The following is a 15,847-nucleotide window of genomic DNA, read 5'->3' on the forward strand; positions in this document are numbered from 1 at the left end:
TCGAGCACGGAGAAAAGAGCAGAAATTTCGAAAGGAACGGAGCAGCGTACGCTCAGGTGGCCGGAGTCTTTTCCCCACCGTTGCACGTCCAGATTAAAACGCGCGAGCGAGCGTACACGCTGTGTGAGCCGACCGAAGATCGCCGGCCGGCCCGGGCCGCCGTCGGCTCCGGCCGTGCACGGTGCCGGCCGATCGACGGACGCGCGTACGGCGGGAGCGTACGTACTACTGCGTGGACGCGACGCCGGCATGATTGGGTTCGGGTGCATTAATGCGAGAAATTGTGGTTGATTGATGGCCGCTCGCTCGCTCGCTCGCTGGGCACGGACGGGCGACAGGGACGTAGATTTGGTTGCCAGAGGAAGCAGGCGGATCAATCAATCAATGAATGCGTCGGTCGGTCCACCCGTCCGTCCGAGAACCGTCGCCCCATCTCCTCCGGTCCGGCCGCGAGGACAGCGGGTCAATGATGGATGGTTTTTTTTTAAAAAAAATCCAGTGATGGATGGTTGGGGTGTGGTTAATCGAGCCGCTCGTGTGATGGATGGAGGGGGGAGATCGGCACTGGTTGCCGATGGACGGACGGACGGTTGGTGTCTAATTGCAGCAGGAGGAAAACTCTTCTGCTCGTACATAGTACTCCCTCCGTTTTTAAATATAAGTCTTTCTAGAAGATTTTAATATGGACTATATACGAATATATATAGGTATAGTTTAGAGTGTAGATTCATCTATTTTGCTCTGAGAGTAGTCCATATTGAAATCTCTAGAGAGACTTATATTATTTTATTTTATTTTGAAAGAAGGCAAAAGACTTGTCTCATTCATTAATTAAGAGGGGAAAAGGAGTTTAATGTTTGTGTTACAACACCCATCATGTTACAACACCACTACAAGAGGCCTACTCTCGCGACATGATAGATCCCAATTTCTTTGCACCCGCCGTGACCCAAGTTTGAGCCTCAATCTTGATGTTAGCTAGTAGAACCGTTGGTGGGGCACTCTTGAGTTCGAAGATGCGAGCATTCCTTTCATTCCAGATTGTCCAAAAGGTGAGCACAGAGAGGGTAGCCATGGCCTTCCTATTCGGTATGGTAGAGTCGGAGAGCCCGATCCACCACTCTTTGGCTGACCGTGCCAAGTGCCAAGTGGAAGTGTTGATGCTTTCGAGCTGGAGCCAATCTTTTATCATTTCTCAAAGTCTAGTAGTGTACCGGCATCCGAAGACGAGGTGGTCGATGGATTCTTACACGCGCTTGCAAATAGGACAAAGCCCACAATTGGGCCACCCCCGGTTTGCCAACCGGTCAGCAGTCCATACCCTATTTTGCATGGCCAACCACGCGAAAAATTTGACCTTGGGCGGGGCCCAGGCCTTCCACACTGCAAGCTCCATGGGTGAGCGGATCATGCCAAAAAACTGGGACAAGTAGGCGGACTTGGCACTGTAAATCCCGCTCTCTGTGTGTTTCCACACAATGTCGTCTTCGGCGTGCACCTCAAGAGGGAAGTCGCGGATGGTGGACCAAAGCTCAATAAATTGTCGAACATGTTCGAAGGTGAAGTTGGGAGTGACCTTGATCTTGTGACGCCAAGCATCATCCTGGAGGGCTTCCCCAACATTCCATGTCTTCCGAGAGGAAGCGGCACAGATAAGCGGTGCGATGTCTCTTGGATTGCGGTCCCGCACCCAAGGGGAGTCCCAGAAGGGCGTGCGCGCACCGTTGCCAACGATTATGCTCGTTGAAGCATAGACAAGATTTTTGTCCATCTCGTCGCATGGGTTGCCGGTCCCAACCCATAGCTTGGTGGGTTCCTTCCATTCGAACCAAAGCCAACGCAAGCGAAGTGCCCTTGCAATTTTTTGAGTGTTTAGCACCCCCCAAGACCTCCATATTCGGCCGGTCGACATACAGATTTCCAATTAACTTTGCACTTCGCGCCGGTAGTCCTATCTGTCCCCGCCCAAAGAAAAGCTCTCTGAAGCTTGTTGACATTGTGGAGGATGCTTGGTGGACAAGATAGTACAGACTTGACAAGGGCAGCCCGACCAATGGTTGTGATATTTTTCCCATCCCATGGAACAAGTTTGGAAGCGGCCTTGTCCACGAGGAATTGGAAATCCTGAACTTTTAGTTGCCAGACCGAGAGAGGTAGTCCTAAATATTTTATTGGGAATGAAGCCCGGACAGCGGGAAAGTTCTGGAGGATGGTAAGGTGCCTGCACCGAATCAGGACCACCGAGCTCTTCCGAGGGACTTATATTTACGAACGGAGGAAGTAGTACTATACGTGTTCTTTCCCCTGCTGTTTACGAAGCGAGCTCAACGTAGTAAGGTGATCGAGGTGTCGGGCAGAGGGCGCGCGTGCAAGGTGATGATGTCAACTTCTCGTTGCAGCATGCGCACAGTGATGATGTCACTGTTGAGGGAAAGCCTGGAACTTAACCTACACTAAGAACTTAACCTACACTGATAGTACTACCCTAGCTGAGTACTAAGGGGCAAGTTTGCCTCAAAAAAAAAAAAACGAAGGGGCAAATGTAAGTGCCCTGGCAACCTAGCTAAACATTAGCTTTTCTGACCGCAAGATCATCTAGTCAAACATCGTGCTTGTGGAGCCAGAGCCACCCGATTCACTGTGCGCAACTCGCCGCTTCAAGGACAAGTCCTCTGCTCCGTGCCGACGACGGCCTTTAAGTTCATCAGATTTTGCTGTTCCAACAGTATCCCTGCCACGACGGTCAGCCTCATCTCACCGCTCACGTGCGGGTCTTGTCCATATCAATACATATCATCCTGGGATCATGCACACCTTTGCTGCCCAACAAATGCCGTGATCATTGCAGGCCTATAGCTGAAACCAACAGCTCCGATGGACACTTCACTCATGGCCTCGACTGGACTGCAGTCCTTGCTTCTCACCTTTTCAAAAAAAAAAAAAACCTTAGGGAGGGGTACGTCTGCTCTGCTGCCCCTACTTCTCCACCAATCAAAGGTCATCGTGTCGATCTCAAGAGCCGAGGGTCCTCCATAATTTGTTCAATCAGTTATGACAAGATACATGAACCACAGTTCAAACTGATCTGGAGGACGCCCACAAACCACAGCTCGGCAGCTGTGCAAACTGCAATTTGGATGGATAATTGTAGTAACATTTCAAGGCAGTACCTGGTCTATAGCGTCAATTATGGATGGATGATTGTAGTAATATTGGAAGATACCATGTAGGAACTCTCTCCTCTATGGACTGGATAGAACATCCACACGTCATCAGAAGGCTTAAAAGAGAGCTCTATATATTTAGGTTGCCGTGAAGAAAAACTGCCAATTGGTTGCTCCCTTCTTATTCTGCATCTACACAGGCGCCAAAATACTCGAAACAAAATGGAAACATATTCGTCATGCATGTATTTATGAGCTACAGATCTCTATCACTCAGCAAGGGTAGAACAAGTTGACTAACTTCGACAAAAGTTATATCTATGCGATCCAGCGGTCCATTTCAGTGCTCCTTTGGCTGAACATACTTCTCTCAGAATGAAAACATATTTTTGTTGTCCATTTCAGTGATCCTTTGGCTTGTCCTTGGGAACCTCTGTATCCAGCTTCTTGGGAGGTGGAACTGCTTCTTTTGCAGACCTGCAGCATTGTTTAATTTAACGATCAATTGCAGTAAACAATAAATAGAACTATTATTCCTAAACAACCCAAGTACAACAAATGCTATGCATATTAACCAATGACCATTAGTTCAGTAAGATCATCTCGATAATTAGGTGAAGATGGCATTGTCCGGAACACATCATGTGGTAGGAGGAACGAGGATTTTTTATTATTATTATTTTTTTGCTGCATGCTGCTGCAAAGCAAACTATTTGTCCCGAAAAATGATTTAAGGCCAACTAAGAGTAGCATACAGATACATCACACATGAACTGCATGATCTCTCTTGTTTCAAGCCGCCTCCTGCTACCGTCGCCCGATCTGGAATACTAAATCATAGGATTTCTCCTGGAGACATAAACCTGAGCAGGCCGAAGCAGAATGGCCACTGTCGGGGCACAGGCACCTCGGGTTGAGTAGAGCAAGGTCTTGCAGAGCAGCAGCTCCATGAGGCCTGACTGAACGGTGAGAGCAGAGGTGCAACTCCACAGCCACGCCTCCATGGAGGTTAGCGGTGCATCCATGCCGCGACAGTCGGCTCGGACAAGGGATTTGAGCTTGAATTTCTCCAGGAGTGCACCAGCACCGCAGCAGAGAAGCCAAGGCCGGGACGCGGTCGTCCTCACTGACGCCCCCAGGCACGGGCCGGAGGCGTGCGGCAACAGGCTGAGGCATCCTTGCAGCCTGCAAGGACGCGCCCGACACCTCCGCACGTCGGCCCCAGGTCGCGGGAAACCTGCAGCGTCGGCGGGCCAAGGGAGGCTGCACACGAGGGCGGACTGGATTTGAGGCTGTCGACATAGGACAAGAAGCCGGGTGGAGAGGGTCGGGGGAGAGGAGACTGATGGAAGAGAGCCAAGGAAACGAGAGAGGCACCGGCTGAGACGCCCCCGCCCCCGCCGTCCACCGTAAATCAGCCTCCTCCAGCGGTGGAGGGATTTGGTGGTGGGCAAGGTTTTTGAGTCGCGACTTGGCGAGTCGCCGCGAGCCCTGAAGCTCAGCGTATAGTCGACGAAAGTCGTTGTATAGTCGCGAGTCGCCCTGATTTTTGGAAAACGACTTGGCGATTATTCGGCGACTATACAGCGACTCAAAAACCATGGTGGTGGAGAAGAAGTTTTTGGGTGGCAGCGGCAGTGCCTCCGGAGTCGCTCGAGAGCATCCGTGGCACTACTTTCTTGTTGAAGGCGTCACCGTGGAGATACTACTCCAAGCAGGCTTCGGCTGCTGGATCTCTTGGTTACTTGTGCTGGACAACGATTCGAGCGAAAGCTCAGCCATGACGGAACTCGTGTGTATCCATTCCCTTCTTGAAGGCATCGCTGGTGTATCCATGTCCTCATGTTCAATGCGGGTCATCGTGCTCGGCTGCCAATGCCTCTTGGGGTCCGGTGGTGCTGCCTATGCGCATCACCGTGCAGCAATCTCTCTTCTCTTGGTGCTGCTTTCTGGTCAGGCTGGTTCATGGCAGTTTGTATGGCTGCTTTGTGATCTGGGTTTGTGGATGCCGGCTGCTTTGTGATCTGGGTTTCTGGTCGGTCTGGCTGGTACGTCGAGGCAGCGGCCTCAGATTTTCGGCACATCGTTTGTGATCTGCGGGCGGTTGTCTCATGTAGCGAGTGCTATAAGGCGTTCATCCCGTGCGACGTTGCGGCTCGCCTGCAAGCGGGGGGCGTCGGAGCAGCGCTTCGGATTTGGGGGTGTGTTCGGTGCGGCTGTAGCCTTGTGTTGTGTGGTCGACGAGGCTTCGTCGCTTGTGCGGTTTTTGGCCTAGTTTTACTTATAATCTGGGCTGCCATGTCTGGTTTTTGAACCGATCTACCTTATAAACTGGGTCAAAATTTTCTTTAAGAGATCAATTCAGGTGGGGAGCCCCCCCCCCCCCAAACAATTCAAAAAAGAACATGAACAGCATGATAATGTAATATTTAGATGTGTTTTTACAAGCTGATGCAATTATATGAAAAGTAAGTAGAGTTGATGTACAAGTAGCTTAAAACAGAGTAAGAACTAGCCTCAGTGATGGAATGCAATCATGGGTTTTATAGCTAGTAAACAATTGAACTATTTTTTCGGTTTTTTCCCATCCCATATGTAGGTACATATAACCCTCCTTTATAAAATATAAAATGGCATAGTAGGGCCTTTCCTACTGTTTTTCGCTAAAAGGATAGCTTAAAATAATTCAATAATTATGGTTAACAAAGAAGTGAGACCAGTCAAACACTTACACAGTGTAATTACATAAATATGTTGCCATATGCAGAGTGTAAATGTAGATTTGCCGGTAAAGGCCAAACTAAGACCTAAGAAAATACTATATCAGGACCACAAATTAGAATAGGTTTAAGATAGCCAAAGTGTATGGTACAGTCATACATACTTTTCCTACACATTTTTTTTCTCGGTCATGCAGGAGAGCTGCATATCTTTTCCTACACTGATTAATTGCTCATTTTAAGTATGATAAGTGGAGTTAATTTAAATCCCTAATTGTTAATACTGAAGTGGATAAAAATTTCAAATACTAACCATAGAGCACAAGAAATATTTTAGGTGATAATTCAGAAATTTCTCGAAACACAGTTTCTTTATAAATGTAACAGATTGAGTGTTTCTTTCTGTAGGCACCAACATGTATTTAGCATGTGGTGTTGCAAGAGTAATATGACATTTGATCAAAGACCAGGGACAGCACAAATCCCTCCAAGCCTTATCTAGCTTAGTCTAACCAGACAGAACCACATAAACGAAAGCCTAGCTCAACCCAGCTCAAACTCAGCAGAGTACCAGTTGTTTTAGCAATGCAATGTGAGTAACATGTTAATGAGACAGTGGGTAACATGTTAATCAGACAGCTATTACCAATTAGATGATGTGGCACAATATGTGGGGACACTTCTGAATCTAGAATTCTTTCCACAGACTTATGACGAAATACATCATTGTTGTCATTTCCTAAAGCATTAATTTGATTATTTCCCTTGAGCCATTAACGTATAACCTTTGGATATATCAGGCCAATCAGCAAAATCACTTGAAAGGGCAAAAAGCTTGCAAGAGCACCAACTAACCCAAGTGGATCGGAGAAGTCTCAGACTATGCTTGTCTTGATCCTCTTTGCTTTGCTATAAAGCTCACATTTGGAAATTTAACCCTGAACTTCTAAAAACATGCTTCTGTTTTTCAGAATAGAAGTAAATTTCTTTGGCAGGATCAAGACAAATCAACCTCATCTGTCTTGGTCCCTAGCTCCTCACAATGCCCCTAGCCACCCAGAATTCAAATCCACCAATCAATCAGCTTTATCACAGCATGGTTGCCTCAAGAATATTAACTGACTAGAATCCCCCCTCAAAACAGTTGCTGCAAATTAGTTAAGAACGTCTACTCGAACAGCTACACCAAGATTAGACAGTAGGAAAACAGGATCACCCAAACATCTACTTTTTCTCCCTGATTCTAAAACGACTAACATGCTTGAACCTAGACGGCGAACCCTAGTCCAATAAACAGGCGTGCTAAAATCAGCATCCACATCTAAGTCCTAAGTAGAACAAGAACAGAAGCAGGGAGGCAAGCAAGAGAACGGGCGGTTTGGTGGCGATACTTGGATGCGGCGGAGGCGTTGTCCTCCTCGAGCCACTGTCGGATTTGGCGGGCGTTGCGGCGGAAGACAGCACCGGACTTGCGGACGTCGGTGGTGAAGAGAAGCAGCGCCCCGCCCACCACCGCCGCCGTCACGATGAAGTTGGTGAGCGCCATCTCCGTCTCTCGCTCTCGCCGGTCCGGTCTGTCGTGGCGGCGGCCGGACTGGAATTCCCCTTTGCCTGCACTTCGTGCCTTCCTGGATCGTGTGGGAGGCTGAATAATTCAGATTCTGGAATTGTTCGCAAGATCCAGCTGAGCTGGGCCCACCTATCTATACTTCTTCTATATCTATACTACTATTAAAAGAGCAAACGGGTGTTTGTCTAAAGCCACACAACAAACTGTACACAGGATAAGCAGAACCATCCGATCAAATTGACTTAAACACATCCTATCGCCTATATTACATCAATAATCTGTCAGCCAGATCAACGTCTTAGATTAAATGTTCTGCCTAGCAGACGCCGCGTCTGCCGATCGTGCGAGCGCTCCGCGGCCGCCGATCCCGCGGCCCAGCGGCAACTCCCTGATTTTCGTTTTTTTAGGAATCCCTGATTTTCGGTTTGGTCCACGCGAAAGTGGCTCCCGAGTCCTGGCACTGGCTTTAGGCCCCAACAAGAACGGCGAAAGAAGGGATCCGCAGCAACAACGTTGCGCCGCCGCTCCGCCCGTGCGCTCCCCACCCCCGATCCGCCCCGAGCCCACCAGGCCTCCGAACGCCGCCGTCGAGCTCCTCTGCCGGTCAGCCGTGCCCAGAGCCCTCCTCCCTTCTCTCTCCCTCTCCTCACTAATCTTTCTCCCTCTCTCCGTTCCCACACTGCAGGACACCATGGCCATGGACTAAAGCTCCGCCGGACCTTCCCTCGCGAGTGCCGGCCCTCCTCCCGACTAAATCGGCGACGGCGACGAACGGTGATGAACACATGCCTACCCCCTTCTTAATTCTCCCGGGCAGTCTGTGATGCAGATGCCGCCGCTGCCATTCTTCCGCACAGCCGAGGACGCGAAAGTCGTTGTTGTCTGCAACTCAGCTGCCTCCATCCTGTTGCCCTGCGAAGTTGAGGAGGGTTTGTTGTCCGGACATCGCATCCTCCTGCTTGTCCTCTACCACAGGGTCGTTGCCATCTTCAGTCACCACGGCCACCTCTGCCATGTCCTCTACCACGGGTTCAATAGGGGCATACCACCGCATGTCCTCTTCACATGATAGGTACAGACTTGGCTAAGCAATTTTATGTCAAACTGCACATAAATATGATTAAGTCCTTGTTGTATTTTTACTGGTAGGGAGAGCAGGGGAAAAGTCTTGTGGATACATATATGAATGCCCGCCAGAAGAAGAGAAGGGTGTTTGGCTGCAAATCAGTTTTATGTCAAACTGCACATAAATATGATCAAGTACTTGTTGTCTTTTTACTGGCAGGGAGAGCAGGAGAAGGTGTTGTGGATACATATATGAATGCCCGCCAGAAGAAGAGAAAGATGTTTGGCTGCAAGTAATTGTGTTCGTAGGCTGTCCATATCACCGGCACTAAGGGGAAATGTTCGACTGCCACGTTCCTGTCTAATATCATGAGGGAGCAAGCATAAACTGTGGGCTGCTATTCCAGGTATTCCACCATATCACCAAGCTCCGTGTATCATTTAATCCATTTGGTAGTAACTATTAGACGACATGATCATGGAAATGGAAATTGTATGGTGCTGATGTTTATGCAGTCCACACCTTTTAACAATCCGAGAGCGCATCACCTGTTTCAGCTGCATCTTTGAGGGATCTTTTTGATCTGGCAAAAGGAAGCTATTGATGAATCAATCGAATATTTTCAAAGATATTTTTAGGTTGCAAGGTTGGTATTTTGCTTTAATAAAATGCTGATGATGCGTACTCAGATATTTTTTTGTATGTCCCCGAATGGGAGCCTATACAATACCAATAAACGATAAGCATAACAAGAAAAATAGCAAAGGTACTATCGAATGGGAGCCTAATTTCTTGTTTCAGTATTGTCTGCAGCTTTGTTTCAGGAAGATACAATTCTGTAATTTTTTTATGTCGCATTTGAAGGTGTCGGCAAGTAAGCGGCTCTACATCTTGCCAATTCCATTTCTAATAGGCATGAACCCCCTGTGTTTTGGACAACTAAGGTTACATGCATGTGTTCATATCATAATCATGTACCAATTCTGAGTCAGACGCGTGCATTTGGATTGGATATTGAACCGAGCCCGCCATTTTATTACTCTGAAAGAACTATACAGTGATATTTGGCTATTGCTTTCAGTATTAGAGAAGCATAGAAACTGAACTGCAGGGCTTTCTATATTTTTATGTGAAATTCCTCTATGACATTGTGCCATACTATTTACTTTGAGCAACCTTTCTATGCTATTTTCTTGGACAGTTTATACTGTAATCTCTAGCACCTCAATATATGGTAAACAAGTGCAAGCTTGGGTATTTTTTTCCTCATCTCGTATTCATTTTATTTGCTATGTTACTTTAGCAATCAAATAGAATCAGGCACAAGCTCCAGTTAGTCCTGTGTAAAAACTGATGTGCAGGTGTGGACCATGGATTCCTTATTTTGTGCGTTTCAGACTTGGGATCGTAGGGAGAAGTGTGAACTATGGAGTCATACCAGAACTCGATTGACCATGGCACATCTTCATAAACGAGTCATGGCATCGGCAACAATATTCAAGATTTCATGTTCCCTTCATTTCCAAGCATCACTCTTAAAGCAATATATGCAGGTTCATCATTCATGCGAGGGATATGAATGACGAAACAAAAGTAAAAGGTGTTTATGCCAACAGATCATCATAATTTGGGAGGAGTGTCATGTCGGCTTTATAAAGCCAGTAGCATCCTACTATTCGCAGTTTCTGTACTTCAATGAAATAATACAATTTTCAAATTATATATTTTATGGCCATATATACTTTTTTTAAAGTTACGAGGTTCCATGAGATTAGATGACGACTCTGGTGTGTCATTTTGACAAAAGGCCCACTACGGTCAGTTCTTATAGTTCAATTAGATAATGCAATTTTCAGATGATATGTGATATGTTTTAATTTATTTATTTCATGTGTTCTTTGTCACCGGCATTTGTGCATGAATTGGTTACATGTCTACAAAGCTAACCAAATAAGAACGTGATGAATTCAATGTATGCAAAACTAACCAAATATGAATGAGGTGAATTTCCTGACCACATTTTGTGCCGGACCTTACTATGAAACAAACTATCTATGCCAAAACCACCACTCCTACATTTTCTATTTTCACTGGTTTACTGACTTCATTCTTCACAAGGCGTGGAAGATCTCTATGAATAAGCCACAACTAGCAGTAACTATGTTTGTTTGTTTTTTTTGCCAGAGAACTATGTTTGGTTCTAGGCTGCCCTGCTCCATGTTAGTCCACAATTCTTTTGGAGTTTCAGGCTGATAACAAATGTAATTCTTCACCATATTTGTTAGCATTACTATATCATGCTGGAATCCCTTCTCTCCATTTCCTGGAAGTACTTAACTTCCTTTTTGCAGAATCCACATCGTACGTAATACATGCAAAAAATATGTTTATACATGAGATTTTTTTCTCACGGTTATATGTGCGTGCACGTGCACGCTTACTAGTAGCAACTAAAGGCCTTGTGATGGGATCCGGCTTGCCTGCTCCCTTCCTATGCTCCCATCCGTGCTCCCACTTCATCCTGCGGTTGTTTTTTTTCCTTTTCTTTTTCTAATCTAATAATCTCCCCCCCCCCCCTGATTTTAAGGGGGTGGGGCCAGGCCTTATTTTGTTCCAATCAAAACAAGTCACGTACGTGGGAGCACGCATGGGCACACGGCAGGGGAGCAGGCAAGTCTCGTCCCTTGTGATGGGCCATTATCCGCCAGCCTATTTCGGAGAGCTCTGTGATCAATAAAGTGGAGCGAGTTTTGTCTAAAAGAAAAACCTACGTGTGGCCGCTTTTGACAGATGACAACGTGACTTAAATTTAAAAATCTCACTATAGTGGGATATTCACTGCAACATCATGTTTACTGTACTGTAGAGATTTTCTATTGTTTAAATACATTTTAGAAAACAAGAATTTTTTTGGGGAAAATATGAAAAAAGGATTCCGAACAAACCATACTGAAAATACTGATTCATGTTGATGGTGAAAAGGCAATACAAATACTTTAGAACTAGTCACATGGACAGATAAGATTATTTTTCCTTTTTCAATATTTTCCTGTAAACTCTGAATATATTTTTTTGAAAGTCCAAACATTTTTGACAGAACACACACATGTTTTACAAACATGTTAGCAACTTTTTGGGTCTGTAACCAAAATTTATAATGTTCATCAATTTTTTAAACTACAATAATTTTTGATAACAACATTTAGAAAATGTGAACAAATTTTTGAATTGCGAAAAAACATTGAAGACAGGAAATGTTTTTGAAATTGTGAAGAAATCTTGAAAAAACAGGAACATTTTTAAAAATTACTATCAACTTTTGACAATCACAAACAAGTTTTAAGAAAATGCGAATAATTTTTCAATTTGTGAAAACTTTTGAAAAAAGGAACATTCATTTGTGAACGAATTTTGAGAACCGCAACATTTTTTATTTTTTTCTTAAACATGATTTTTTTTTAGAATCTTGAATAAGTTTTAAAGATGTGGACAAATTTTTAATCTTCTAATATTTTTAAATGGAAACTTTTTTGAATTTGTGAGCAAAATTTGAAAAAGCCGGTCATTTTTTGGAAACATGGACATTTTATGAAAAAGGTACATTTTTGCGTATGTGAACAAATTATGAAATAGCATTATTTTAAATTTGCAAACATTTTTTAGTTTGGTAACGAAATTTTAAAACTAGAATATTTTTTGAAATGAGAACACTTTTTGAAATATGCGAACATTTTCTTGAATCAATATTATTGTCGAAATTGTGAAAAAATTTAATAGTAGGGATTTTTTTGAACTTTTGAACATTTTTTGAAAATTCAAACAAATTTCCATATCTGAAAAAATAGAAACTAAAAATTCAGAAGAAAAAAGAATTAGAAAAGAAATAAGAAATGAAATAAGTAAACAAAAAGGAAACAAAAAGGAAAAAAGAAACAGAAAAATAAAAATGAAAATGAAAATAGAAACGTAAAAAAACTTAAAATAAAATAGCAGTGAAAACCGGTTCAAGAACCTTCTACAAGGTTCCCGAAACCGGTCGGGAACCTTATAGAAGGTTCCCAAAACTGCATATTGTAGCGCTGCGTACGTTTGAAAATTGGGTCGGCCCATCTCGGTCGCTCGCCTCGATTCATGACTTTGAACTTCTCATGTTGATTAATAAGATGCGGCATGTTTATGGAGTGAGCTCGACTCATTCTCTCATCACGTGACTTGGGCATCAAGGTATGCCTCATGATAGTGTTGGAGGTAGAAAGTCTTATCAACAAGTAGTAAACCGAGCCAAGGTTGTGTGATTCCCTGTCCTCCTTAGGAATCTCCTTGTACATGTTAGCCATTGAGTTGTGATCTATCTTGGGCTTATAATATACATCAACATCATCTTCATCAGCTGAGTTTTTCTTCCTCCTGGCCCTGATGGCAGCTTTTGGCAACTCTGGAGAGCTCCTCTCTCCCTCATAGTAACTGCCCCTAGGACTTGATCCTGCACTCAACTCCACATTCTGCTCCTCTGACATGTTCTGGCTGTCACTTACATCTGACATAGCTGACACTACACCTATGAAGTAGATGGGGTAGAGTGGAATGGATGAGCATCACAAAAACACAACATTTTGCCAAATTTTTGAGTAAAAATGTTAGATTTAGGTTTTCAAAGAAATGAATTCGGAGTCACTGACCAGAAAATGTCGGTAGCACCGAAGCTTTTACAAAAACTTGGTCACTGATACATCCATTTTGCATCATGTTTCCTACTTTTATTTATAGTGTTTTTGTGCAATATAACACTTTGTGGAGTAATTCTAATGCCTTTTCTCTCATAATATGCAAGGTTTACAGAAAGAGGAAGATTACCAGCAGCTGAAATTCTGGACCTGAAAAAGCTCTGTCAGAGATACCTATTCTGCACATCTCCAAATGAGCTAAAATTTTACGAAGAATTATTTTGAAATATATAAAAAATACTGGAGAAAAGAAATACCAGAGAGGGCCACCTAGGTGCCCACTAGGCACCAGGGCGCACCTGCCCCCCGTGGTGCGCCCTGGTGGGTAGTGTGCCCTAGTCTGCTTCCGGTGCCCATCTTCTAGTACATAAGGTCATTTGCCCTATAAAAAATAACGAGAGGACTTTCCGGACGGAGCGCCGCTGTCTCGAGGCGGATCTTGAGCAGGAGCACTTCTGCTCTCCGGCGGAGCGATTCCGCCGAGGATACTTTTATCCGAAGAGGGGAAAATCGAAGCTATGTTATCATCAACAACCCTCTCATCGTGGGAAGGCCAATCTCCATCAACATCTACAATAGCATCATCTCATCTCAAAACTCTAGCTCATCTCTTGTGTTCAATCTTTGTATCAAGGCCTGAGATTAAAACAATATGCAGTATGATTTGTTAGGAATGTCAAATATTTGTTCATAGTTTGGAAAACCATTCATGGTTTAGGAAATTGTTTGCTTTTTCAAAATTTATTTTTCTTTTAAGAAGCCATAATTTAAAAAATAATTCATGTTTAAAATTTTGTTCTTGTTTTTAAAAACTGTTCATAATTGTAAATTTTGTTCAGGTAATACTGATTCATGTTGGTGGTGAAAAGGCAATACAAATACTTTAGAACTAGTCACATCGACAGATAAGATTATTTTTCCTTTTTCAATATTTTCTTGTAAACTCTGAATATAATTTTTTGAAAGTCCAAACATTTTTGACAGAACACACACGTGTTTTACAAACATGTTAGCAACTTTTTGAGTCTGTAACCAAATTTTATAATGTTCATCAATTTTTTAAATGACAATAAATTTTGATAACAACATTTAGAATGTGAACAGATTTTTGAATTGTGAAAAAAATTGAAAACAAGAAATGTTTTTGTAATTGTGAAGAAATCTTGAAAAAACAAGAACGTTTTTTAAAATTACGATCAACTTTTGACAATCACAATCAAGTTTTAAGAAAATGCGAATAATTTTTCAATTTGTGAAAACTTTTCAAAAAAAGGAACATTCATTTGTGAACGAATTTTGAGAACCGGAACATTTTTTATTTTTTTCTTAAACATGAACTTTTTTTAGAATCTTGAATAAGTTTTAAAGATGTGGACAAATTTTTAATCTTCTAATATTTTTAAATGGAAACTTTTTTGAATTTGTGAGCAAAATTTGAAAAAGCCGATCATTTTTTGGAAATATGGACATTTTATGAAAAAGGGACATTTTTGCGTATGTGAACAAACTATGAAATAGCATTATTTGAAATTTGCAAACATTTTTTAGTTTGGTAACGAAATTTTAAAACTAGAATATTTTTTGAAATGAGAACACTTTTTGAAATATGCGAACATTTTCTTGAATCAATATTATTTTCGAAATTGTGAAAAAAATTAATAGTAGCGATTTTTTGAACTTTTTGAACATTTTTTGAATTTTCAAACAAATTTCCATATCTAAAAAAATAGAAACTAAAAATTTAGAAGAAAAAAGAATTAGAAAAGAAATAAAAAATGAAATAAGTAAACACAAAAGGAAACAAAAAGGAAAAAGAAACAGAAAAATAAAAATGAAAATGAAAATAGAAACATAAAAAAACTTAAAATAAAATAGCAGTGAAAACCGGTTCAAGAACCTTCTAGAAGGTTCCCGAAACCGGTCAGGAACCTTATAGAAGGTTCCCAAAACTGCATATTGTAGCGCTGCGTACGTTTGAAAAATGGGCCGACCCATCTCGATCGCTCGCCTCGATTCATGACTTTGAACTTCTCATGTTGATTAATAAGATGCAGCATGTTTATGGAGTGAGCTCGACTCATTCTCTCATCACGTGACTTGGCCATCAAGGTATGCCTCATGTTAGTGTTGGAGGTAGCAAGTCTTGTCAACAAGTAGTAAACCGAGCCAAGGTTGTGTGATTCCCTGTCCTCCTTAGGAATCTCCTTGTACATGTTAGCCATTGAGTTGTGATCCATCTTGGGCTTATAATATACATCAACATCATCTTCATCAGCTGAGTTTTTCTTCCTCCTGGCCCTGGTGGCAGCTTTTGGCAACTCTGGGGAGCTCCTCTCTCCCTCATAGTAACTGCCCCTAGGACTTGATCCTGCACTCAACTCCACATTCTGCTCCTCTGACATGTTCTGGCTGTCACTTACATCTGACATAGCTGACACTACACCCGTGAAGTAGATGGGCTAGAGTGGAATGGATGAGCATCACAAAAACACAACATTTTGCCAAAATTTTGAGTAAAAATGTCAGTTTTAGGTTTTCAAAGAAATGATTTCGGAGTCACCGACCAGAAAATGTCGGTAGCACCGAAGCTGTTACAAAGACTT

General features: G+C 43.0%; 1 protein-coding gene and 1 long non-coding RNA gene across 2 annotated transcripts; one reads left to right on the forward strand and one right to left on the reverse strand.

Annotated features, from left to right (window-relative positions):
- Nucleotides 1-3,275: 3,275 nt before the first annotated feature.
- On the reverse strand, nt 3,276-7,575 carry LOC119294967. Its single transcript, XM_037573281.1, has 2 exons — nt 7,276-7,575; nt 3,276-3,641 (listed from the first exon to the last, which is right to left on the reverse strand). Exons 1-2 carry the CDS (start codon nt 7,428-7,430, stop codon nt 3,566-3,568), a joined length of 231 nt encoding a protein of 76 aa, XP_037429178.1. The 5' UTR covers nt 7,431-7,575; the 3' UTR covers nt 3,276-3,565.
- A 326-nt stretch (nt 7,576-7,901) lies between these two features.
- Nucleotides 7,902-10,243, forward strand: LOC119294968. The gene is made up of 4 exons (XR_005143622.1): nt 7,902-8,057; nt 8,140-8,526; nt 8,604-8,926; nt 9,036-10,243. It is a non-coding gene; the product is annotated as an uncharacterized LOC119294968 (long non-coding RNA).
- Nucleotides 10,244-15,847: the final 5,604 nt, after the last annotated feature.

Source organism: Triticum dicoccoides, chromosome 4B (genome assembly GCF_002162155.2).
Source record: "Triticum dicoccoides isolate Atlit2015 ecotype Zavitan chromosome 4B, WEW_v2.0, whole genome shotgun sequence".
Taxonomy (NCBI): Eukaryota; Viridiplantae; Streptophyta; class Magnoliopsida; order Poales; family Poaceae; genus Triticum; species Triticum dicoccoides.